General features: G+C 36.3%; 1 protein-coding gene and 1 non-coding gene across 18 annotated transcripts in view; one reads left to right on the forward strand and one right to left on the reverse strand.

Moving 5' to 3' along the window:
* Nucleotides 1–693: 693 nt before the first annotated feature.
* LOC119543536 lies at nt 694–755 on the reverse strand. Its single transcript, XR_005218607.1, has one exon. It is a non-coding gene; the product is annotated as a U7 small nuclear RNA (small nuclear RNA).
* Nucleotides 756–17,681: 16,926 nt separating this feature from the next.
* Nucleotides 17,682–27,388, forward strand: part of KIF21A (kinesin family member 21A) — a 161,364-nt gene continuing 151,657 nt past the window's right edge. For 16 of the 17 annotated variants that reach the window (XM_037845823.1, XM_037845824.1, XM_037845828.1 and 13 more), the window contains exon 1: nt 17,977–18,466. In XM_037845823.1, coding sequence (XP_037701751.1) covers nt 18,423–18,466 — 44 coding nt within the window. In that variant the 5' untranslated portion in view covers nt 17,977–18,422. Of the gene's footprint in view, nt 17,933–17,976; nt 18,467–27,388 lie in introns of those variants that run through there. The other variant, XM_037845822.1, reaches the window with a different exon arrangement.

Here is a 27,388-nt window from a genome sequence, read left to right on the forward strand (position 1 = left end):
CGTGGTTCTCGGCTTTTGTGATTCATGGCAATGCAACCAGTAGAGTCTTCTCTTTTCTCTTCCATGTTCCGTAAACTTCCAGCTTCTGGCTGCTCCCAGTGACTTCTCTTTCCATCTAATTTTTACTCTGCTCATAAAGGACTCCAGTAATTCTTATTAAAGCCCAACCTGGTTCAGTTGGGCCACATTTTAAATGAAGTAACATCTTGAAGAGATCTAATTTACAAGGGGTCCATACGCATTATAATGCAGACCAAAACCAAGAACATGTCCAAACTGGGGTACACAATTCAGTCCACATCAATAGCATACATGACAACGACTATATATGTAAATTTCAGAGAATGACAATATCAATGATCAAATTAGCACTCACACTCTAGATCATTGCCAATTTCTTTGAATTCTTTTTTGTTTCCCTCCCAGATTATATTCCCTTCCCTTGCCCTACCAAAGGTAATCATGAATTTTGTGCTCATCATTTATTTCATATTTTAAAAACAGGTTTTGTCCCATGTATGTATAACTATTATTGGTATGTTACCTAGCTGTGCCTGTTTTTGAACTGCATATAAATGGAATCATACTCTGACTCTGGAGCCAGATTGCCTTGTTTCAAATCTGGCTCCTCCCCTTACTAGATGTGTGACCTTGGGCAAATTACTTAACCTTTCTTTTTTTTTTTTTTTTTTAAAGGATTTTCCAGCCAAAGCCAGAAAACCTGTTAGACAAATTCTAAAAGAGCTGCAACACATTACTTAACCTTTCTATGCCTCAGTTTCTGTATCTGTAAACTGAGTTATAAGTAGTAGTTACACCATTGAATTTTTTATAGGATTAAGTACACTATCTAAAATTGTGAAGTACCTGTTCCAATGCTAGTAATTATATGCTTTTTAAAAGTGCTTGTTAAATAAAACAGATAAACCCTATAGCCTTTTATTGTTCATTTAACATTATTTTAGTCAAACCTGAGGGTGTAGTTTGCTCATTTTCATTTCAATACAACATTCTAGTGTATCATAATTAATTTATACAGTTACTCCCTATGGCTAATTGAGTTATTCTTGATTGAGGCATTATGAACAATGCCTTCAAGAATTTTTCATGTCTCCTTGTGCACATGTACAAGAGTTTCTCTCAAGTATATACCTAGGAGTAGATTTGTATGCACATTTTCAAATTTACTGCAAATTTGATTTTCAATGTGTACATCTAATAGTAGTGTATCAGCAGACAGGCATATATGAAGTAGTATCTTGTATTTTTTATTTGAATTTCTCTGATTTTTGAAATGGTTAAGCACCTTTTCATATATTATTGGCCATTTGTGTTTCATTTTAAAGAAAGAATCCATATCTTTTGATTATTTTTCTATTTATCAGTTTAGCATCTTTTTTCAGAGTAATTGGAACGAGTTCCTTATGTATTCTCTGCATTCTAATTATTTGTCAGTTTTGTTTGAGCAAATAACTTTTCCCAAATGTTTGCTTATCTTCACTCTTTTGATGTTGGGCTTTTTTTTAAGCTGGCAAATTTTTTTTTAGCATATTTTGAGATGATTATAGATTCATTTGCAGTGTTTTGATGACCAGAATTTTTAAATTCCAATGTAGTCAAATTTAATAACCTTTTCCTTTATGTTTAGTGCTTTTATTTTGAAATTGAGGTAAAATTCATATAACATAAAATTAACCAATTGAAAGTGTACAATTCATTAGTATTTACTACATTCACAATGTTATGCAACCACCATTTCTATCTAGTTCCAAAATATTTTCATCATCCCAAAAGAAAACCTGTACTCATTAAGCAGTAAGTCCTCACTCCTCTTTCCTTCCAGCACCTACTAACCACCAATTTGCATTCTGCTTCTATCAATTTATCTATTGTAGTCATTTCATATAAATGGAATCATATACTATGTGGCCTTTGGCGTCTGACTCCTTTCTCTCAGAATAATGTTTTCAAAGTTCATCCAAGTAGCATGTATTGGTATTTCACTCCTTTCTATGGCTGAATCATATTCATATACCACATTTTGTTTATCCAGTTATCTATTGATGGACGCTTCGGTTGTTGGTTAGTGCTTTTATGAGAAGACATTCTTCCCTATCTGAATACCATCTCCTATATTATCTTCTATAATCTTTATGATTTTGCCTTTTATATTTAGGTCTTTAATCCACATGGCTTTCTCTTTTGATTAGGATGTGAGATATTTTTCTTAATACACACTTTTCCTGGAGCTATTTATGGGAAAGTTCCTCCTTCTCTACTGATCTCCACCTCTGTCACACATCAAGTGTCTGCAAATGTGTGGGTATGTTCTGAGGGCTATAATCATATCTTTTTTTTCCCTTAAATTTGGATTTGTTTGACGCTGGTGCATAGAAATGCAAGTAAATTTTATATATTGAATTCAACACCAATATTGTTGAATTCTCTTATTATTAATAATTTGTCTATAAATTATTTCAGGTTTTCTATGACAATAATCATCTGCAAATAGTGATAGTTTTACTTCTTTCCAATCCCAATCCTTGTCAATACATCTTATTTTTTTTTCTGGCCTTATTTTAAGTGGCTAGCACCTCTGGGACGACAGTAAAAGAAGTGCAAATAATGGACATACTCTTCTCTTTTCTGAAAATGCTTCTGCTATATCACTAAGTATACTTGCTGTATTTTGTGTGTCTGTGGGCACACATGTAGATATCTTCTAAAAAGTTAAGGAAGTTACTTTCAATCCCTAGTTTATTAAGAGTTTTTATCAAGAATTGTTCAACTTTATAGCAAGCTTCTTCTGCATTTATTGTGATAATTTTTCTACATTAAATTTTAAATATGGATTAGATATTCTAATATTGAGCAAAATTTGTATTCCTTTGATAAAACATGAACATGATATATGACCTTAATTATTCATTGTAGGACTTAGTTTGCTAATTCTCATTTAGAAATTTTTTGATTCTTTATTCAAGGGGAGATTCAGCCTATAATTTCCTTTTGTGTATGTGTGTATGAGTATACTTCTTGTCTGAATTTGGCATCAAGATTGTACTATTTTCATAGAAGAAGTTGAGGAGTGGGCCCTCTTTTATACTTTCTGAAACATATATAAAATCAAAATTATATGTTCCTGAAATGTTTTGTAGAACTTGAAGAAGTCTGGGCTAGCTAGGGTTTTCTTTTGGGGCTACTTTGGTCTAGCAATTCAATTTCTTTTGTTGCTCTGTGACCATAGAGATGTTCTATTACTTGCTATGTAAACCACACGGATTTCTGTTTCAGATTGGTAATTTAGATTTTTCTCAAGATTTATCTACTTCACCTATGTTTCAAGATTTATAGCCATAAGATTGTTTACAATATTTAAAAATATCTGCCTTATGGAAAAAAAGGGAAAAAAGAGCCTGCCATATGTATTATGTTAATTCATTCTTTCATTTCTAATATTGTTCAGGGTACCTTTTATCTTTCTATTAGTCTTGCCAGAGTTTTTCAATTATTAATTATTGTAATTTTGTCTTTGTTGATACTCTTTACTATATTTTTGTCTTCTAGTTTTATTTTTTCTACCCTTACATTTATTATATCCTTCTTTCATTTTCTTTAATTTTATTGTTTTGCTCTTTCTCTACTTTATTAGAGGCTTAATTTTCAACTTTTCTTCATTTTAATAAGCATTGAAAAATATAAATCAGACTCTTACAAGCTCTGATAAGTAGCATTTATATTATCTTTCAGTTCTAAGAAGTATATTTCCTTTAGAAATTTTTTATCTTCCAAAAGTTTGGAATTATTAAAATTTTTTTTTTTTTTGTTATTTTCTTCTTAATTGCACTGTAATCAGAGAATGTGGTATAAGAATTTCATTCTATCTATATTTTTTAAATCCCAATTATTAGTCATTTTATTGTTCTTATATTTAGCTTCAGTCATGTTTTCTTTTGCTCACCATTCCTCTTATATCTCAGGCATTGCTGGAATCATTTTCCTTCCTCAGCTTTGTTTAGTGAATGTCTCTAGAACACCAGAGAGAAAGTTTTGTTGTTGTTAACAGCAGAGGAAAGAAGATGAGCCTGGACCTGGCATCGTGGGGTTGAGAAAGACTTTTTGACCAAAAAGGGGAAGAGAAATAAAACAAAATAAAGTTTCAATTGCTGAGAGATTTCAAATGGAGTTGAGAGGTCATTCTGGAGGTAATTCTTATGCATTATATAGACATCCCTTTTTAGTCTTTAGTGTATTAGAATAGCTAGAGGGAAATACCTGTAACTGTTGAACTGCAACCCAGTAGCCCTGATTCTTGAAGATGATTGTATAACTATATATAGCTTATACAATGTGACTGTGATTGTGAAAACCTTGTGACTCGTACTCCGTTTATCCAAAGTATGGACAGATGAGTAGAAAAATAGGGACAAAAAGTAAATGAATAATAGGAGGGGATGGAGGGGATTGGATGTTGTGGGTATTCTTTTTTAATTTAATTTTAATTTTTATTCTTTTTTTTTTTTTGGAGTAATGTATGTGTTCAAAGGCTGATTGTGGTGATGAATGCACAACTGTATGATGATACTGTGAACAATTGTACACTGTGGATGATTCTATAGTATGTAAATGTATTTCAATAAAATTTCAGGGGAGAAAACAAACAAACACACACACACATTTACAAATATTTGGCATCTCATAAGTCCCTTCCCAAAATTGGAGGGGCAAGGTAAACTAAATGGCTGTCAGTCAAAGATGTTCTGGCATCCTCATTTAGGTTTAAATGTAGCAACAAGCATAGCTTGATTGTACCCATGCTTATATTTTGATAGCTGATTTCCCTCCCTCACCAACACCACCATGTGTAAAGCTGTGGGCTTTAGAGAAATAAAATAAAGTAGCCTCATGGAGGCTGGCCAAAAAAAAAAAAAAAAAAGTAGAGAAAAGAAAACCCAGATCACTTACCAAGGAATGACAATTAGATTGACAACTGATCCAACAAAAACAATGAAAGCCAGAAGACAATGCAATGACATCTTCAAAATGCTGATAGGCAAAAACTATCGAAATTAAAAGTCTATGTCTCAGTGAAACTATCTTTCAAGAAGATAAAGCAAAAACGTTTCAAATAAAGACTGAGAAAATTTACTACAAACAAAGGCAATATTTTAAAAGATAACATAATTTTTATGAATTAATGGAGGACAAATTTTCAGATTTAGGATCGGAAAAATCATTAGCAAGGTAAGTAAAAATCAATTCATAACTTCCTCATTTTCACAGATCATTTGATAGCTGTTTTCATGTGCAGAATGGCTAACTTATAAGAATTTACGCTTGGGCCAAGTTAGTGAAGCCATTGATTTGTGTGTCTGCTATTTATATAGACTATATCTCTTAAGACTGGACATTGAAGAATGCAAAAAACACCTTTTATATAAATTCAAACTTACAGGGCAGTTGTAAATATAATACAAAACACATACAGAAAACTTCAACATAACCCTATACCCCCAGATATCCAGATCCCAGATCCACCAACTTTCAATACATTGCCACATTTAATGTATCATTCTCTCTCTCTCTTTTCATCATACTATTTTCTAAACATTTGAGAGTAGGTTGAATACATTATACTCCTTAAACACTTAACACTTCCAAAAATGCATAAAGTTTTAGCACGAGGAAGACATTCCACGTGGTTGAAATGTGTGAGCAAAAGTGGAGAGGCAGGAAATCACAAGTTCTGCCCTGATAAGTCTGATTAGTCCAGAGTGAGTGAAGGTGGAGTGTATGAAGTGAAGAGTAGGAAATAAAGTTGGAAAGCTTGATTGGGGAGAGGCTACGGAGAGCCTCAAATACTACTAAGGAATTTAGACTTTATTTAAGAAGCACTGGAGAGCCAAGGAAAATTTTTGAACATGAGTGTGACATGAGCAAGTAATGTGGTTTATGAGGTTAATGTGACACTGATGTGTGGGATGAATCAAAGAGAGGACAGGCTGGAGTTAGAGGCACCTTTTGGGAAGATAATGAAAGAGTTTCAGCAAATCCTTGAGGTTTGATTTATGTCTAACACATATACAATTTCTATTTTTATATTTTAATATTAAATAATATTAAATAACCAAAATATGTAGGTTCTTTCAACAAAACATAGTGAAGTTTTATGTTCTTCCTAAAATTCTAACATTTTAAATAGAATAGAACATGGACTTCTCATACATAACTTTTTTTTTAAATTCAATTTTATTGAGATTGCTCACATACCATACAATCATCCAAAGTGCACAATCAATTGCCCACGGTACCATCATACAGCTGTGCACCCATTATTCCAGAAAAGAAATAAAAACAGAAAAGAAAACTCAAATCCTCCCATAACCCTAACCAACCCCTCTCCATTATTGACTCATAGTATTGGTACAGTTGTACATAACTTTTTATAGTTAATAATGCGTGAGATGTTAGTAACAATGACTTCGGGGCCTTGTCAATAATACTGTGAGTAAAAAGAAGCATTATTCTTCCCTCCCTCCCTTCTTTCTTCTTTTCTTATGAATTATAACCCATAAAAATAAAATAAATATCCATATGTCCATGCTGAAAAAAAAAAACCCAAAAAAAAAAAACGGGAGAAAGGACAGCTATTCATTATAGTCGAATTCCAATAATAAATGTAGAAGGAATAATGGATTGAAAATCTCTATTAGGCAAACTCCCAGTAATAATTCTTGGAGGCAAGAAATCATTGATGGATGCTAAAATTAGTGGGTATAAGTATAATGAGGAATTTTCATACTCTCAATGTATCCAACCATATTAACTACAAAGGGAAAAATAATAACTTTTCAGTGAAGAAGTCTGGCAGACATTACCTCAACTACAGATCCAAGTTAGCATTACTGGTCATAAGACATATCAATACCACACACCTATTGATACAATACACCAGAAATGACACATTACCACTTCTCTGATATTCTTGCCAGAAATGCATAATCTCAATCAAATCTTGAGATAACATCAGACAAACCCAAACTGAGAGACATTCTATAAGATAGATGGCAAGTGCTCTTCAAAAGTGTCAGAATTTTGAAAGGAACAGTTACAGATTGGAGAAGACTTAGGTGACATTACAGCTAAATGTAACGTGGACTCCTGGAATGCATGCTCTGGAACACAACAATGACACTATAGGAACTAATATGAATTTTCTGGTTTTGATAATTATACAATATTTATATAAGATTTAATATTAGGGGAAGCTGAGCAGATAGGAACTCTGTTCTGTTTTTGCAACTTTTTTGTGTCTATTATTTTTATTATTTCAAATATTTGTATTCAATATTTTTATTATTTCAAAAGAAAAAGCTAAATATAAATAAATACACACAAATATGTGTATATCTATATCTATATCTATAACTATATAGCTATGTCCAGAATTTGACCACTTCTCACTACCTTTATTGCTACCAACCTGGCCTAAATCATATAATCTCCTAATAAGCATTTTTCAGGTGCTACCCAAACATTTTCCTCCTCCTGTCCTTAACTTCTCTCAGTTTATTTTCAACCAAGTGGCCAAAGGGATCTCATCAAAGCATATGTTACTACTTAGCTCAGTATGACCCAAGGCATCCTGTCTCACTCAGCAATTTCAATGATAGACTGTCCTATATTTTATGAAAATCTGATGATAATCTGGCCTTTTGTCCCCTACTCTACCCCCACCCTCTATCTCTCTAGCCTCATTCCTCAATGTTCTCTTCCTTGATCACTTTGCTTTAGTCATATTGGCTGCTTTGTTGTTCCTTAAACAAGATCAGGCATGTTTTCATCTCAGGGTCTTTGCATTTGCTGTTCTTCCAGCTTCCCCAAACGTCCAGTCCTTCATCTTTTTCAGGTCTTTACTGAATGTCACCTTCCCAGTAAGGCCCTTCCTAATTATTCCCTTTAAAGTCCAAACAACTTCCCCTATCTCCAGTGCTCCCTAAGCTCCCTCCCTATTCTCTGTAGCATTCACACCATTAAACGTGCATTATATTTTACTTAAATTGTTTATTGTCTATCTCCCCTTCTAAAAATGTAAGCTCCATGATGAGAAAACTTTTTCCATTTTTTTTCTGTTGTACCTTCAGTGCCTAAAATAGTGTCTTGCATGTGGCAGACACTTAATAAATACTTGTTGAGGGAATGAATGAATTGTTGAATAAATGGTTGCATGAATGGATAGTATCACCATATAGATTGAATTTAAGTCATCGGAATAGATATCATCTAAGGAGAGAGTATAAAAAGGAAAAGGAAGAGAATCTTGGACCAAGACCTGGGAACTAGAAAATTTAGAGACTGGGGAAGTGAAGGCTTACTAAGAAGTCCAAGATACAGGAGTCTGAAGTAGTGGCGTGAAAGTTGACAGTATCTCAGGGAAAAAAAGCACAGTCAACCTTTTTTTTTTTTTTTTTAACTTTTTATTATGGTAACATATATATGACTCAAATTTTCCCATTTTAACCACTTTAAAGTGTACAATTCAATAGTATTAATTACATTCACAATGTTGTACTACCATCACCACCATCCATAACCAAAACTTTTTCATTACCCAAAACATAAACTCTGTACCCATTAAGCAATAACTCCCCATTCTTCCCCCGACAATGCTGCCCACCCCCACCCCTTGTAACCTGTAATCTATTTTTTGTCTCTATGAACTTGCTTTTTCTAAGTATTAATATAAGTGAAATCATACAATATTTGTCTTTTTATATCTGGTGTATTTCACTCAACCTGATGTCTTCAAGGTTCATCCATGTTGTAGCATGTATCAAAACTTCATTCCTTCTTATAGCTGAATAATATTCCACATATTCATATACCACATTTTGTTTATTCATTCATCTTCTGATGGACAGTTGGGTTGCTTCTACCTTTTGGCTATTGTGAATAATGCTGCTGTGAACACTGGTGTACATAGCCAAGTCATAACTGCTGCTTGAAATTCAAGAACAACGTTGCCAGAAGAAATATTTTTAGGTCAACCATGAACATTTACTGAGCACCAAATAATACGCACTATGTCTGGAGGTGTATATACAGTGAATAAGACATGATATCTACTTTCAAACAGTTTATAATCTAGTGGGGAAGACATTTTTAAATGGATAAATTCAAAGTAAACTAATAACTTTAGTGACAGACCAAATAATGTAATACCCTGGTACAATGGGATTATATTAAAAGAGTCCTTGGTCTAACTAACCTAAGAATGAGGAAGTCAGGAAAAGAATCTTAGATTGCCTCAAAGATTGGGTTGAATTTAGCTAAACAAGGGGTAGAATGGTTATAAGCTAATAAAACTAGATTAAATATGATGTCATATTGCCCGACTGAATCTCCCTGATCTTACAGACTCAGATCAGACTTATTATCCTTTCAAAAATTTTAGTTTACTCATTTTTAAATCCCACCTTTATCATGTATCACTCTTTCACTCACAAAGTTTAAATGGTTCGCTCTATTCTACTCTATCAGTCTAAACTCCTCTTCTTTCAAGACCCTACCCACCTTACTCCTTATTGGTATCCAGAGGTATGTTCTTTATGGTATATGCAGAAGCAGGTGTGTTTAGGTGTGCCATTATCTTGTCATTAGCTTAAAGCCTGTTAACATCTTGCTGTGTCCATGTCTCTGGTTTTATCCTTATTGTTGATGTCAGCAGTCCAGAGATGTCCTTTAAATAGCTATTTTGAGGGATCTGGGGGATAAAATGTGGTTTAACATTAATTTTTCGTTCAGAATTAGTTTTTCCCTTTGCACTCCTGCAGTAATTGTAAGAGTGGCTTGGCTTCAAATAAATAAATAAAATGTCATCTTTTCCTCTTGTCTAGGAAGTCTTTTTTGGTGGAATCAACTGTGAAATAACTTTTCAGACCAGATCAAGGAAATGAGAATGGAGTTGTCTACTGATTTAGGTAAAGCCTCTTACAAACAAAGATGTACATTTTTGTTTAAAGTGCACTGATTCTACCAAACGGGCACCTCTATAGGAAAATTGAAGTATCTAGATAGTAGGAGTTGGTTTTCTATTTTTTTACTGTGGCTATTTGTTTCTCAAGGGAGGTAAATATGAGCATATATTGGAGAAGTCAGTGAAATGTTCATTATATTGTTCCCAACTTAAGAAGACCACCTTACGTTCATACTTTTATTGCTACAGATTTCATGAAATAGAATAAAGATGAAAAATCCAGAGCTATGTTAATCTTTTGACTTCAGGGTATCTAAAGCCAAGGGAATTTGAAAAATGTCCATGTGGAGATAACAAGAAAAGAAAATGGTTGGAAAAAAGAAAATGAAGATAGTGCAAGGCAGAAACTTCAATCAACAGACATGGAATGGGAATGGTGTGCCTTGATGAATAAATAAAAGAGAAGGAGGTAGTAAAAGGTGAAATGTTCTCTATTAAGAATAACTAATAAGATTATATTTTGGTGATTCACTTCTATAATATGCCAAAATAAAAAAAAATACAAAGAATGAGGTTCTAATGAATGACTATCCCAAACTGCCTGACAAGTTCAGTCCTGCACAGTTAGAAAAAACACACTCCTCTTAGGAACTTGGCTCAAGACTTTGGCTCAAAACCAGCATGACTTAATAGCTGTAATTTGCATTTGAATGCAATTAACTGGGCCACTACTTTGGGGTAGTCAAGCTGTCTGCAATACGCATTTGCTGCAAGCTGAACAAAAGACTAAAGCCTTTTTTACTGTGAGTTTCCTTTAGTTATGGAACTCAGGTCCAGGACCATAAAAGCAATTTTAGATTTCAAACTTTGGTTCTGTTAAATGTGAACAACGAAATCTGGCTTTTATCTAATTTGTTCATTCTTAATAAAGAGAATTGAGCTACCTACCATTTTTTCTTTAGAATAATTTTGCTGTTTTTGCAAAAGGGGTTTATGTTATGGCAGTAATTTCAAATAATATGAAAAGATAGAAGAAAAAAAGAAAATAGAAAATTCTTAAACTCTTAATTTCCATTCAGAAATAACTCCCACCAATTTTCAAAATAAAAACGAGGAAATGTGAGCAGGGAATTACATGTATATAGTTGAAAAGTTTGATTTCCTGGTAATGTTATGAGTCATGAAAAAAATAAGTTTACAAGATGTAAACAAACTGCTTTTTTTATAAGGTAAATTAGTACTAGAAGTATTTAAGACCACCTTGTTACTTTTTGGCATCTATGCAAACACATACAGTGCAGGGAGAGATTTTCTCAACCCAAAGAATAAACAGTATGGTGAAACTCACATTAGAGAGCAAAGAGCCCAGAACAAGTGCTCTGATTTTAAATCAGCTCTGCCACTAACTTGCTGTGTAATGTTATGTTTGTGTGTTGGGGTAGGGGTGGGGAGGTAGAGAGGTGGTCAATTCTCCCTGGGCCTGTTTTCTTATATTTAAGATGAAGGGATGGACTAGAATAGTTGTAAAATATCTTCCATCTTCAAAATTAGAGAAACCTGGCTTACATTTGCTGGTTTACAGAAACTCGGGTGCTCTGGGTTCTTTCCTGATGTTTTAATAGACATTATTGTCTTGAAACATTCTTCCTGGGAACTATTACCAGTGGCCAGCAGATTATCTATAATGGAAACTTGTTTTGTGTTGACGTAAAAGAAAAGCATGCCGCCTTCTGGTAACTACCGATTTATTTATTCAATAAATAAGTATTGGCTACCCTCTTGAATTTCCACAAATTCTGCTCTTTAGGAATTTACAATTTGGTTGAGGAGTTAGAATGTGATCATTACCACAATAACAAAAAATATGAGCAAAATGCTATGGAGATTTGGCTGAAGGAAGAGTGATGTATCTGGTTCAGGGAAGAAATGAAATCATGAAAACTATGAAGAAAGGAGTGGTTTTTGAGTTGGGTCTAGAAATATAGATGTGATTTTAACAGCAAGAGGTTGTTAGGAAGGCATTTCAGGTGAAAGAAAATATGGCCCTGAGTGCAGCGGTGTGAATGCATATAATACATAAAGATTAAAATACAATCCAATTTGATTGAAGCCTATGGTAAATAATTGGAAGTAAAGGCATACTATAATGAAAAGATATGTTGGAGGAAAATTATGATGGCAATGGTGGGGAAAACTCAAGCCCAGCAGGAGTATTTGTATTTCACAGATGTGAAATCACTAATATTTTGTTGAATAAGGATTTTGTGTGATGGTCTAAGCTTTGGTTTTGGAAAATAAATTTATTTTGTGTATATAAGGAAGCAGATGTTTTAAAATTAGGATACACTAAATCATGAACAGTAAAGCCAATTATTTTTATATATTTATACACATGTATAAACCCATATTGTTAGCAACCAAATAATTAGTGCCTAGCTTTTTCATAATGAATGAACTTTTTGAACACCCCACACAGAACTTCAGCATTTGGATTGGAGTACTCACTCCAAAATGTACTTGTCGTGACTTTCCTCATATGTAAAATGGAGATAATAATTGTACCTACCTTCCAGGGTCCTTGAGAGAATTAAGCACAGTGCATTGACATGGCAGAAGAGCTGTGCCAGTTTGAATATATTGTGTCCCCCAAACGCCATTATCTTTGATGTAATCTTGTGTGGGCAGACGTTGTCAGTGTTGATTAGATTGTAATTCTTTGAGAGTTTCTGTGGAGATGCACTCCACCCAGCTGTGGGTGATGACTCTGATTGGATAATTTCCATGGAAGTGTTGCTCCGCCCATTCGGGGTGGGTCTAAGTTGAGTCACTGGAGCCATATAAATGAGCTGACGGACAGGGGGAACTCAGTGCAGCTGTGAATGATATTTTGAAGAGGAGCTACAGCCAAGAGGGACACTTTGAAGAAAGCACAGGAGCTACAGATGAGAGACAGTTTGAAAATGGCTGTTGAAAGCAGACTCTTGCTCCAGAGAAGCTGAGAGAGGACAAATATCCCAAGTGCAACTAAGAGTGACATTTTTGAGGAACCACAGCCTAGAGAGGAACATCCTGGGAGAAAGCCATTTTGAAACCAGAACTTTGGAGCGGATGCCAGCCACGTGCCTTCCCAGCTAACAGAGGTTTTCTGGACACCATTGGGCATCCTCCAGTGAAGGTACCCGAATGCTGATGTGTTACCTTGGACACTTTATGGCCTTAAGACTGTAACTATGTAACCAAATAAACCCCCTTTTATAAAAGCCAATCCATCTCTGGTGTTTTGCATGCTGGCAGCATTAGCAAACTAGAACAAGAGCCCTATAAATATTCTCCGTTATCATTAACGGAGAAATTGCATGAAACAAAAGGACTCACTGAAGAAGAATTGACATTTCTTACTGTGGCATTCAGGGATAGCTTCCTAAAGATTTATTCAAAAAGATTTCTCAGGCAGTGGCTGTTGGGTAGGCATGCTTTTCCAAAGCCAGTTGTTTGCATATGGGAGTATAAACAGAACTTCTTTCTTTTAATCTTTCTCCTAGCAGCAAAAAGGAAGAGGCAAGTAACTTTTAATGACTTATTAGAATGTGGAAACCACAAAAACACAGGGTAGATGGCCTAGAGGGAGAAATGAGATACTTGCCCTACTGCCCCTGGTGGTTTTATTTGGGCTGCATGTTTAGGGTGTGCTAGGACATATCCTTCTTCCAAATGTACCTGACTTTAGGCAGGTGCAGCTAAAGCATCAATACTTGCTTTTTAAAACACTCCAAATTTACAAAGATATTTAAAATAAAACTAGCTTGTTTTAGCAAGCTCTGTTATTAACATACGATATGCAAAACTCTTTCAATCCCCAAAACAATGCAATGAATTAGGAAATACATTATTTATGGATAAGAAAGTGAGATTTATAATAGTCTCATATCTTGTTAATGCCCTTATTATTAATGAACCCTACTCTATGTCAGATACTGTTTTGGGAGCTACAAATACATCAATTATTTATTGATGTATTTGCAGCTTCCAGTGAATAAAACAAGTAAGATTCCTACTATTTTGGAGTACATGTTCAAATGGAGGGAGGCAGACAATAAACAAAAACAAGGACTATATCAGCTGGTGATAGGGCTGTGAAGAAATAAAGGAGCAATGTAATGGAGAGTAACGGGCACTGCAGTGGCAGCTCAGAAGGCCCCAATCTTGGTTTAATGCTCTGCTGTTGCCATCTTGAAATTCTTAATTTTATCTCTGGACTTGTGTTTTGTAAGTGAGAGCTGATAAAATGATGCACCATGTGCACGAATAGAGGAGATATGTGCAATATGTGTGTCTTCTTTCCTTGCCACCGCATTCACGTATAGTGTTCAGGTTGTCCCAAGAGCACAGAATTTGGGTGAATCCAAAAGGTGTGGGAGATCAGGGAGATTCAAAGCCAGTACTGAGTATGACATAAGTGTGGGATGGCTATGACTGATAACTGGGGATGCTGAATGGTCAAAAGACCATTCTTTCCTTAAAATCAGAACTTGCTTCAAATGCAGAAAGAAGGCAGTGGTGTTCCAAGAAACACAATGGCCAAGGAATCCTATCATATCCTTTCTTAATTGTGCTGCTTCCCTGAATTAGTCAACCATTGACACTAAAAATGATGACATAAAAGGATAGACAAAGATAGTTTCTTTTGCTTTCAATCCTTTCCTACTCAACTGTGAGCAAAGATAGTTTTGGTAGAATATGCATGTATCAAGAAATGAAATAAAAACAGTTGGGTTAGTTTTGCTCAGTGTTTCCATCATTAAGAATTAAATGCTTATGCATATAGGGGCTCTGAAATAGGGATTGTGTAATTTTGATCAGTCCACATATGAGTTAAATGCTCTTCTACTCACATTTAGTAGGCACAATGTAAATATGAATGGTAAAATTCATGCTAATAATTTAAAATTGTAATTTTTCTTCACTTAGAGTGACATCAAACAGCAAAACAAAAAACCAAAACCAAAACAAACAAAAAAAACCATAAATTGAGAGTGCACAGAAGAAAGGAAAAAATCTTTTATCTTTTAGTATGCTTAACAGTATTTCTATCCTGCTTTTCTAACAAGATGCCTTGCATTTTCATTTTGCACTTGGCCCTGCAAATCATGTAGTTGGCCCTTGTGGGGGATACCATTTTAAACTGGGTGATCAGGAGAGGTTTCTCTGAGGAGAACACATTTAAGTTGATGTCCAAAGAGCCAAAAGGTGGCATGTGAATATATGGGGAAAAAATATTCCAGGTAAAAGTTTTAGCTAGTGCCAAAGTCCAAAAGCAAGAAAGGCCTTTATGTATTCAAGAAATAGAAAGAAGGCCAGTGTCACTAAAAAGTGGTTATGGCACAGAGCGGCAAAAAATGAGGTCAGGGTTGGCTTGCATTAGGAAGCCATAGGAAGGTTTTAGGCAGAGGTGTAGCATAAAATGATTTGTGTTTTAAGAGCTCATTCTTCCTGTGGTGGGGAGGCAAGACTGGATGCAGGGAAACCACTTAGAAGGCTAGTCTAATAATCCAGGTGAGAGGTAGTGATGGTTTGGACCCAAAGAAGTGGTGGTACTGAAGACCCAAAGAAGTTTGAGACACATCTTAGAGTTAAGTTGGTAAAATATATGGATTATTCCAACATGTATCATAATTTTTAGAAACATTCTTTTGTTGAGAATGACTACAATTTAAGTCCATCTTGAGTAGTCTATACCTGAAGAATTCCTCACCTTTCCAGGTAGAATTCAATATACTTTTTTTTTTTTTAATTGCACTATGGATTCTCAAATTTGTCTCCCTGCTCCAGACTGTAAGCTCCATGCTGGCAATGACAGTGTCCTAATCCCCTCCATGTCACTAGTGCCAAATTTTGTTTGCATGTGGTAGTCACTCGTTAAATATTTATTCGGTGGAATAATATTGGAATAAGATTTAAACCACTCTTGTGGTAAAAGTTCTTCCCTTGGAGTTTTCTTCAAATCAAGATGATTAATTAGATGAGCCATAAGGAAAGGGGTTACACCAGTTATAAAGGAATCCGAAATAAATAAAAAATAGTCAATTTTACAAATTTTTAAATTTGAAAGAAAATTACTGACAATGGGAATTTAAACTTTTGTAAATTCAAATTCAAATTATTGTCTCTTCCTGAAACCATGCCATGTGCAATATGATCCAAAGCCACAGGTATTATTCATCCTGATGTTTTGGCCAGAAGTTCTAGCTGGGTACTTTGGGACTAAAGTTGGCTTGAAACATATTTTGATTGGTTTGTGTAGTATGTAAATATTGTGCTGAATAAGTTGTTGATATTTAAAACTAAGGAGACTTCACATAAAGATGTGATTTTCTCTTTCTCAAGCGAAGCAACAAACATGCCAGCAAACAACAAACCAGGCAGCAATGGGTCTGCATTCCAGCCAGGCAACACTCAGATGGCCTCTGCCTTTGGAAGGAGCCTGTGTTCTCTATTTTGTCACAGTCCTCACCCTGCCTGCTCCACTCACTTAAGTTACCCACTTGGCTCCTGTAGGCATTTGCATTTGTGACACCCTCTACTGAGACATGTGCAATAGTGCTAGTTTAAATGAGAATTTTTTTTAAAAGGACATAAATAGTAATTTTTTTTAAAAGGACATAAATAATAATAATTTCTCCTTAGTTTACTTGACAAATTTGCTCAGTTTTTCTTTCCTTCCCTGAAGCTTTTTCCAATTCAGGAGGCCAGGTGGCCAGTCCAGATCTACCCAGATTTGGGATGGCTGGGACAGGATGAAATGCAGCTCTGATCTGTCGATGGATAAATACTGAGGTGAGGAGAGGCTCCCCAAAGGGTAGCCAGAGAAGAGTTTTGCCATTAGTTTGGTCTATAGAAGGATATTCACCATCTCTGTCTACTTAACCCCCAGTTACGCATCTATAAGATTCAGGGCTAGCAAGGTTTAGGGAAAGAATGAGTTTAAAATTATCTTTAATTATATATTCTGTGGGACTTCACATATGAAGTGAAATACTTGGTTGTTTGCCCAAAGCCTGCTGCCTCCTCTGTCCAACAATTCTTTATTTCTGCTGAGTAGATGATTAGATATGTGATTTTAGATAGTAGATATTTGGGGTAGTGCTTTTATTTGGATAGTGTCATTTAATCTATTATACTGTTTGTATGAACCCACATTCTTATTTATAGAAATGCATGGCGCAGACCACAAAAGACACGCTGTGGAAAGCTAATAAAGGCTGTTTCCAAGAGCTATCTAAAGGCATGTAGAAGCACAATAGCCACAAGCAGAAACCACAATGGTCAATGTTGATAGAATCCCGGGATTGGTTGCTTTTTGAAGGCCCGCCAGAAGGGAAAGAAAGTCACTTTGGAAGGATTTACTACGCAGCAGGTCTTGGTGGATATTCAGTCCTGGAAACACTCGGTAGTTCCAGGGTGCAGTTCATTTACCGGTGTACAAATGGTTTAACAGAAACGCATTCAGGAATTTCCGAGTAAATTATTTCCATAACCCACACCGGCTGGTAAATGGGCGATGGACTGCAGAACAGCCTAGCTGCCAGCCCAGCGACAGTAGACAAACCGGGGAGCTAGTTTAGCATGAATGACTGACTGCTGGGAGCGAATACGTTCAGCCGGGGGCTGGGGCTGGGGGTCAGAGTCCAAGCTGGAGAGAGGACAATAAGGCTAAGGGTGGAAACAAAGCCGAATAAGAGCAGCAGCTGGCTGGTTCCCGGCGCTGCTGGGGAGAATCAAGCTTCGATTTTTAACAAGGACACACGCACCAGGGCCAGCTCTAGCTACTTCATTCTTACAGGAGCGCCAGGGAGGGCGCACAGGCTCCTCGCCCTCGGGCGTGGGCAGCCGCGGCCGGCATCCCTCCCCCCTCGCCTGCCTCCCTGCCCAGCAGCGCCAGGCAGTGCCCAGCGGAGGGTAGGGCGGGGCGCAGCTTGGGGGAGGGCGAGGTGGGGCCGGGCTGTGCGGCAGTGGCTGACGCAGAGCGGGCCGAGGAGCCCTGAGCGCCCCGGCGGGCGTGGAGTCCCCGACCCTGTGGCTGTGAGGCCGCGTCCCCACCGGAGGGGGCAGGGCGCGCTTACCGGGCCTCCAGGAGGCCGCCAGCGGCCTGCTAGCTCCTCGGCCGCCGCGCTCGTCATTCAAGCTGCTCTTGTCTCCGCCCCAGATCTTGGGGGGTGAGCGGGGCAGAAGGGGCGGGTGCCCGCGAGCTGTGAATCACCTCCTCCTCCTCCTGCCTCAGCGCCGCCGCCACCTTTCCATTCAGTCGCCCAACATGGCTGGAGCGCGGCGGAGGTGAGCCGGCCGCCCCCTGCCGTTCCAGCCTCCTGTGCTTGAGCGCCGCGACTCCCACGGCGCCTCGCCTCCGCCGTGCCCAGGCCCAGGGGCTCGGCCGTCGCCCACCACCAGCATGTGGGGCACCCCGGACGAGAGCTCAGTGCGGGTGGCTGTCAGGTGAGCACCGACGCGGCGGCGGCGCGCGGGTTGCGGGTGCGGGGTGCGGGCTAGCAACGGGCTGAGGGTGCGGCGAGAACCTGCTGCGGCCAGGGACACTGGCTGCCAAGGTGGGGAGACCTAAGGAGGGGCACTGCCGGGGGGCGGCAGCTGTGGAAACTGAGGCAGCTGGCCTGGCGCGCGCGGCCGACTGCTCGCTGGGGGCCCCGCCGCTCTCAAGCTGTCGGCGTTTGCAGGTGGCCGTCGCCTGCGCGTTGCCCGGTCCCGAGGGGCGCCCTAACTTCTCAAGGGGAAAAGCAGTCGCCGCCTTTCCCTGCTGGGTCGCGGTACCCGAGCAACAGTCACCCCAGGTCTGGCGGCTTTGGACAACTGCCTGTCCGGCTTTGCCTGGGGCAGCTGCCTCTCTGCTGAGCTTTTCTTTTTATTATGTATAGAGTGTCTGTCATACGTGTACATGCAACTCCGGCCTTCTGAGCAGGAGACAAAGCGTGAGATTGACAGCGCTTCTATCCGCAGGGCCTGCGGTTTGCCCACTTGGGTTCTAGACGTCTGCGCAAATGGAATGCCTTAGTAAGCATCACAGTGAACTAGACACGCACAAGCGTGTGGGTATAGGAGACAGATGTGGCCTTTCAGGTGTTGGAGTGGGATTTATATTTAAGGCAAAATTCACCGGTGATAGATATATAGAAGGAAGAACACTATCAAGTGGAAAGAAAGGTTAGAGGCATGACTGGGTGAAACATTCTGAGGTTAAGCAGGGTGGATACAATATAATAATAATGTTATATATGCCTGGGTGTGAGTTTTGAAATACTAGATACAAAGAAAATTGTTTTTTGTTCAATGTCAGATACACAAGTGTTGAATGTAATTTACGCTGTTTTTGATACATACGGAGAAGCAAAGCTCTGACAGTTGCTTGTGGAAAATTGCAACATCACCGCAATGAAAAATTAATGAAGCATTCGTGGTAGAATAAGTGGGTTGCTTTCGCAGCTCTGGTAGTCTACTGCTAATTTACTTCTATATATTTGTACTTTCAGGATTATAAAAATAATCTGTCCTTCAAGAAATTTGAAATTATTAAAAAATTATTTAAAAAACCTTCCATCCTGATAGTCTTTTGGGAAAATTATTTTAAATATTCTATCATGGAAGCATTTCTATGATTATTATTATAATGACAAATCTTTGTTAGGCCTAGAAATGGCAGTTTTATATACTTTGTATCTTTAATCAACTTTAAGAATAAAATGAATATTTTTTCATTCTCTCATTTTACAGAAGAAGGAAATTACCACTCATGGAGGTGACATTTTTATGACTGTTTAGAATCATCTGTCGTAACTTTTGATGTTTTAATTTGACCTTCTTGATTATTCTAAGGCTACTTATCACTGCTGCCACTGCTGCTACTTCTGTTTGGGAGTTTAATGCTCACTAATGACTGCACCAGGGCAGAGGAAGGAGTAAGTGAAAGACAGGAAACTCAATTAGGGGCAGTTTTGTTGCTTGTTAGCAGATCTGGTCAAAGTAGATGAAGAGGGGCATAAAATACGAATGAAAACAGAAAATTCTCTGTGGGAAAAAGCACTTTTACACTTCTAAAATTTTTATTTGTGAATTCTCTAGTCTATTGATCAGTTTATTGATCATACTACTAAATCCATTGCTGCTTGCAATGGAGGGGAGCAGAGCCATGGATGACCCTAAAGTGATGACAAATAAAAACTTAGATTTGGTTTTGGTATGCATGCTAGCACTTTCTAAGTGAATGAGTGTGTCTGATTTTTGGGGAAAGGCTTTATACAAATTTTAATAGGATTTAGTAAGCCACATTATGAAGATCCAATTTGGTGAAACTGGGCATTTTTTTTCAGGTAATACATTGTTGTCTGAACAGAGCTAATTTCTAAACCTACTTTATAGGTTTATGTAGCGTTTAGTATTTATAAAGTGTCTGGACATATCATATTCATTTGCAAACAAATATTTATTGGACATATATCCTCATTGTTATTATCCCAATTTCTGATACCGTGTGCCAGAATCAGTGCTGTGTGTTAAGATGTTTTATATCATCGAAAATCTCATTTAATCCTCACAACATTTTTGGAGCTAAACTCTGTTATTATTATGACCATTTTACCAATGATACATGGACAGATTATGTAATCTGCCTGCAGTTAAACTGGTAGCAAGTGGAAGAACCAGGGTTTCAACCTAGAAAGCTTGACTCTTCAGCCCAAGTTTTTAACCATTAACCCTATATGGATTACAGGCAAGAACATGATTCGCAAAGACATAGCTTTAGGTCAGTTGGCTTCCTGGTTCTGTACTGGTTCAATTACAAATGAATGGCCTTATCAAGTTATTCAAATCTAAAGATTTCTAGAAAAGACAGAACTCAGAAAGAGAGGACCTGAACTTCAAATGTCTTGGAGAAAAATATTTAGAAAACAACTAAAATATTTCCTCAGATCCTTTCATCTTTCCAACTTCCTTTAATCCTACCCTCCAGTTTTCCATAGATTTCAGCATTAGGATAAATAAAGCAACACATAGACACAAAATCAACAAAGGATGAAAAATCAACAGGCGTTTCACTTGCTTTTTCCCTTCTCTGAATAATGTAATAACAGATAATGGATCATTGACTCTACTTGTGTAGATCACAGGTGCTCTAGAGGTTCTTGTGTATTATTAGATGTAGAGATTTATCAGTACATTAAAGTTGATGACTCTATTTTAGGGTCCTCAAAATAAGTGCATGGGTCATATAAGGCTTTGGGGAGAAGAAATTGAGCAGGAAGTTTCTCATTTAGGGAGAATAATTATTATTCAATTTCTGAAAATTCCTTTTGGCAGGGTATATTTGAGGTGTTCTGCATCATTGTGGTAGATATGAATTTAGACTACCATAGAATCCCTTTATCCAATCCCATGTAGTTATTGAGTACTTGAATTCTGACTAACCTCTCTGAGGAACTGAATTTTTAATGTTATTTAATTTTAACTAATTTAAATAAAAAAAAAAATGGTCCCCAGCCAAGTTATTGGAAGACTTTAAGTATTCTTGGAGCAACTTGGTTATGTGAATCTACTTTTTCAACTGTAAAGTTTATGATATTAATTACTGACTAAAGCATTTCTGATGAAAATCTAGCATCCAAAACGCAATGTGCTGTAAGTGTAAAATATACATTGGATTTTGAAGACAGTCTGAAAAAAAATGAATGCAAATCTTTTTTGTTTTGATTATGTATTGAAATGATATTTTAGATGCATTGATTTAAATAAAATATTATTAAAATTAATTTTATCTGTTTCTCTTTCCTTTCATAAAATGTTGCTACTAAAAGTTTTAAAATTGCATGTGTGGTGTACATTATATTTCTATTGGATAGCACTGCTCTATAATTTAAGATCTGTGAGAAAGAAGTATAGAATAAAGCTGTTCACAGCCACCTCATCATAGGTTCACCACAAAGAAAATACCAAAATATCAGTGTCTGTTTTTGGAGTGGTTATGTATGTGTGTATGTATATGTATAAAGACATTTAATAGCAACTTTTTTTTTCCTTCTTGGGATGCATAGGTGTAGAAAGGTACTGATTATGAGTTGAATGAATGGCTTAGCTAGCTGTTATCAACAAAAATGTACATTACAGTATACTGTATTATATACTTATTTATTTGAGTATATAGATGTGAACTATTCAGTTAACTCAAAATGATAAAAATGAGTGAAATACTTTGAATTCTAAACTAAGACATGAGATGATGTATCCTTTACCCTTTCCTGTCTCTGAAGCTGACAACAAATTTCAACCTTTTTCCTTTTCGAGAATCAGCAACATGAACTTTAGCTTGCAAAATGTGAATGAGTTGGGTGAAAATGGAGATATAAAAAGGACCATTGTGTTTTCATGACATTGTCTGTATGTGATTGTGAACTAGGATTTCTTTGCCTGACTTTGGCAGAGAACTCTACGTATCTTTGATAGTAAGTTTGGATTAGAGTGTAATATGGTCTAATTTGTGTATTTTCACCTTACTAAAACTCTTAAGAAGTGGCATTGCTCGTCAGGATTAGGACTGGTTGTACAGGCAGAAGCTCAGTTTTAAGGCTGTCACTGGCACTGATTTGCCTTGTGACTTCCATGTACTTTTCTTATGCCCATGTTTAGGGCATACCTAAGGGTATTAAGGGTTGTAAGAACTTTGTATGTACAGCGTGTCTGTGATTTTTTTTTTTTTTTTTTTTTTTTGGTTGAACTTATGGCATTAATGGTGATTCTTTAGTCACAGGAAGGAACTTTTAACACGTCAAATTTGACTTTCTCAATAATATGTTGGTTTTGGCTGCTCATTACCAAAGAAGAAGCATTTGGGCTTTGTGGTCTCCTTGTCCCATTTTGGTTATAATACAAATGTACAATATTTAATCTACATAAAAACCCTATGAGGTAATAGGGATAATATTATCCCTATTTTACAGAGGAAAAATTGAATCTCAAAGAAGCTAGGTGACTTGTTCAAGGACTGGAATTGGAATGCAAACTCAGATTTCAATTTATTTCTATTATCTTAAACATATTTCTAAATGTTTTTAAAACATTTCGCTTACTAATTCAATGTAATAAGGGTCTTTCAAGCTGAACCATTGATATACACGTGAGGTAAATTAATTTTAGATAAACAAGATCTTTCAGATACATTTATTTTATGGAAATAGATGGATATCTAGTGTTTGGTCATTTATTTTTCCTTCCTTCCTTTATGCAACAAATATTTTTTAACTGCCCGCTATATGACAGATGCTTTTCTACCAGTGGGAACAAACAACAAACATGACACATGGTCCCTGCTTTCATGGAGCTTAGAACCAGCAATACGAGACTTTTTAAATGTGCGAAGTTTGCTGAAACTAACACAAAATGTAATCTATGACACAAATTAGAAATGAAAGGCTATTGTTGTAGTTGTTTTTGTTTCTCCCTTATTTTTATTTTTTATTTTTTTGTCAATAGTATTTTTCAGTCCATGTGTTCCTCAAGAACAATGGTTTTTAAAAAAAATGTCCTGCTTCCAAATGTATTTCATACAGAAATTGAACTTCAAGTCCTGTGCATTAGGAAGGTATTATATATTTATCAGGTAGGTCCTACTTCATAAAACATACATACCCTACTTGGACTTCTTTGCGTTTGGATCAGGAAGTGATGAAAATGAAAGAGAGGAGACTAAAGGGCTAGCAGATGATGCTAGTTGAAAGTCAGTGCAGTTATTTTATTTACAAAATATGAGTTGATGCTTCTTCAGATACAGTTTATTAAATTTATAAGGAGTGGTACATGTGTCTGTTATCTGGAACAACATGGAAGTTCAGGTTTCTTGTCTAATTATTACTACCCCTTGAGGTCTTACCATCCTATATACTAATTGGTTAATATTTTGATGCATAATTATGGGGTAGTGAATGATGCACTAGAAATTCCAGTTTAGTGAAGCCATGAAAGCAGAAATTATCTTAGCATAATAACACAACATAATTTGCCCAGTCTTCCAATTCTTATCAATTTCTCCTCAAAGAAGTTGACTTAGAACATTCATTATTATGGATGTTTTTTCCCAAGACATGTTAAAACTCACTGTTGTAACTATTTTATAAATGGTTGTTTTCTTTCAAAATTAGAAGTGAACTGACATCATGTGAATTTCACATTAGGAAGAAAAACACATCAAGGGAAATGCATGGGCAGATAATAATAAAGACTATTTGTATGTAGTGTCATTAAAATAATTTTATTCAAAAATAAAACAAATTTATTATTGTTATTTTCAGTGCTTCTCTCTGGCAAGCGGATTTATGAATTCCATCTTTTAACTTGGTTTCCCAGTGGATTAACTATTTAATCTTCTCAGAGTGTTAAAATAGTTTTCCTGTGGCTCAGGCATTATTTGAAGGAGCCAATGAAGCCAAAGGGACAATTTTCATGACACTCTACAAATACGAGCTCTTTCTGAATGTTTAACAATTGTATTTAAGATTCGTTTGTCCTTTGTTGTTTGAAATTATTAAAAATTTGTATATTGAACATAATTTTAGTATCCTATAATTATTGGAAAATTTATTTTAAACTTGAAAGGAAACTTTAAGAAACTAGCTGGTCTAGTCTTCTTTAAGGTAGTTGAGACAATAGAGGCCCCGGGGAAGTTGCAAGGATTGCCTGAGGTCACACAACTAGCAACTCAAGTCTTCTGTTGATTAATGCTGTAGATTTCCTAGGACTTCATGTTTTATTGGCAGATATCCCAGCAATGGAAATTTCTTTATATTTTAAAAACTAGTTTTAATCCCTTAAGCTCTCATAAAAGTTTAATTTGACATTTAGATGAGCTTCCCTTCTCCCACTTCATTGCCCATTCTTTTGGCTTTATGATTGCTTCAATTCTAGAAATTAGCTCAGTGATTTTAACAAGGATCTCTTAGGGTTAGAGAGAGACCCAGAGGTAGAAACCCAGGTGTATATTTTGAGGTTCCTGTTACATCAAAATATGAAGAAATGCCAGAAATGGGTTACCAAAAAAGTGTAGACTGTTTTTAACATTTTTGTGGAACACATTGATGCTTTAACCACAACCACAGAATAAAATGTGTATAATCTAATTTGGAAGTACTGTTAAACATCAAATTATGAGGTTTTGTGAGTGTTAGGTCTGAGATATGTGGCCTTCCTGCCTCCCTCCTCCTTTGGTTCCTGACATTTTCTTTCCCTATTCTAGCAGATTGGAGGATTATAGCAGATTCTAGTAATAATGGCAGCTTCACTAAAGCATAGGAGGCTGGAGGGGCTGGGTAAGAGTGATACGGGGTGTTGGGAGGTAGAAATTTAAGTGGTTTAAAAAGATCCTCTTTGATGATTACTTCAGCTGACTAGTAATTCTAAAGTTAAGTAACATCCCAGCCCTTCCTTATTTCAGAAGCTCATTCTTGTTTCTGATGGAAATAAAAAATGCAACCTATTTTGACCTTAATGGAAGCTGTTATCCCAAGAGTGTCCTATATCCCTCCACATAAAACCTTTCTAGATTGCTCCCCAGCAGGGAAATGTCTATTTTGGGGGGCCATAGACCTTTCTTATATGAATTTTCTTTCCCTCTAAAAGTTCTAATGAGAGAGACATATACAATATGATGATTTTCACTGTCTGGCTTGAGATTTTCACAAAACTTGTAAAGAATATTTAGTGCTTTTCTAGAAGGTGCTAGCATATTGATAAAACACATGGAGGACATTGGGATCATTGGATAGAAACTTAGATACTTAAATGGCAGCCTATAACTTCTCACAGATAGGAGGAAGTTGAAGGTTTAAGATCTTGAATGCCTATGTTGGAATGAAAGTTATTCAGGATTTAACCCCAGGCTCATTCTACTTACATGACTCTCTTTCCACCTCCATCTGCTTTGGTAAGAGGGAGGAACCAAGAAGAATGTTCAAACTTGTTTGCAGAAAGGTGGGTACTCACTCAATCAAGAACAGCTCAAGTTTTATTCCCCACTCTTCAGATTTCTAACTGGATAATATTTTAGTGTTTGAAATTGGATTTCTAAACTTTGGGGAACTGTGTTTGTCACTTATGCATGACAGCATGAGAGATCTCTGATTATGATGAAGGAATTGTATTTTTTTCAGAGTATCTAGGTATTCACTTTCCTTGACATGTTTACAAAGTCAATTTGAAGTTGAAATAAGAAACTTTCTTTTGACAAGAAGGAATGACAGACCTTGGGGACGGTCACACTGTGGTTAATTATTATGAGGTGAGACATAGGTACTTCTCTCAGTTGTGTTCCTTCTAATCTTAATTAGTTCTTTGAATCAAAATTCATTCATTTGTTATAATTATTGAATATCTACTGTGTATGGAGTCACATAAATTGGAGGCATTAAAGTAAGGAAAGGTGATGTTATATACTGGAAAAGAGCATTGGATGGTCAGAAAACTATGTGAGAAAACCACTGATAAACTCAGCCTTGGGTAGGTCATTGAGTCTCAGTTATCTACGTACCTCATTGGACTTAGGAAAGTATCAAAGAGACAATCATGTGAAAGCATTTGGAAAACTGTTTTTACACAAACATAAGACAGTAATATTTCTAGAAATGAGTTTGTTATTTTGTTCAAAATTGGGCATGTTGGTTATATTCCAAACTAGCAATTAGATTAGCCAGTCTCTAGAGTGCAACCTATAACTTCAGTTTGCAAAGTGCTTTAAAGGTGTTTGTTTCTGTTCTTCTGCTTTTTGAGTATCCATTATTTTTACCACTGTGAAGATTCAAAAATGTATATAAATACTTTTGAAAAACTTACCCTACCTATCCTCTCACTTTTCATTTTGTATTTAATATCTAATTACATACCAGCCTATTCTATTTTACCAAATTCCTCCTTTTTTAGTTTAATAGAATCCGTCATTTCTGTTCTTTCTTTTTTTCTATACTTCTCACCCAGGGTTTCAATTGATTATAGCTTTTAAAGTTATTACTATATACTTTGTGAGATTAACAATAGTTTTGAGTTATACTTTCCACTAATTGCTTAACCTAGTGTAAGAGGATGGTGACTAAAGTAAATAATAAAAATGTGAATTTTCCATCCAAATTGTCTTGCACTCGATTTCTGAAACTCTGTTGCTAACAGTTACTTTTTGCTTCCTCTCATCTCCCTTCTCAACAAGCTGCTAAACTATGCTATGGATTAGAGTGCTTTAAGGGGTAAACTGATTAAAAGGACCAGTAATAATTTATGACACAGAACTTTTTAAATGAAAATTTTTTCTGGGACCTGGAGTTAATGAGGCACTGGTCTACAGAACTCATTGGCAGAACTATGTGAAGACTTAGCTGC

The sequence above is a fragment of the Choloepus didactylus genome, chromosome 8 (assembly GCF_015220235.1).
Source record: "Choloepus didactylus isolate mChoDid1 chromosome 8, mChoDid1.pri, whole genome shotgun sequence".
Classification (NCBI taxonomy): Eukaryota; Metazoa; Chordata; class Mammalia; order Pilosa; family Megalonychidae; genus Choloepus; species Choloepus didactylus.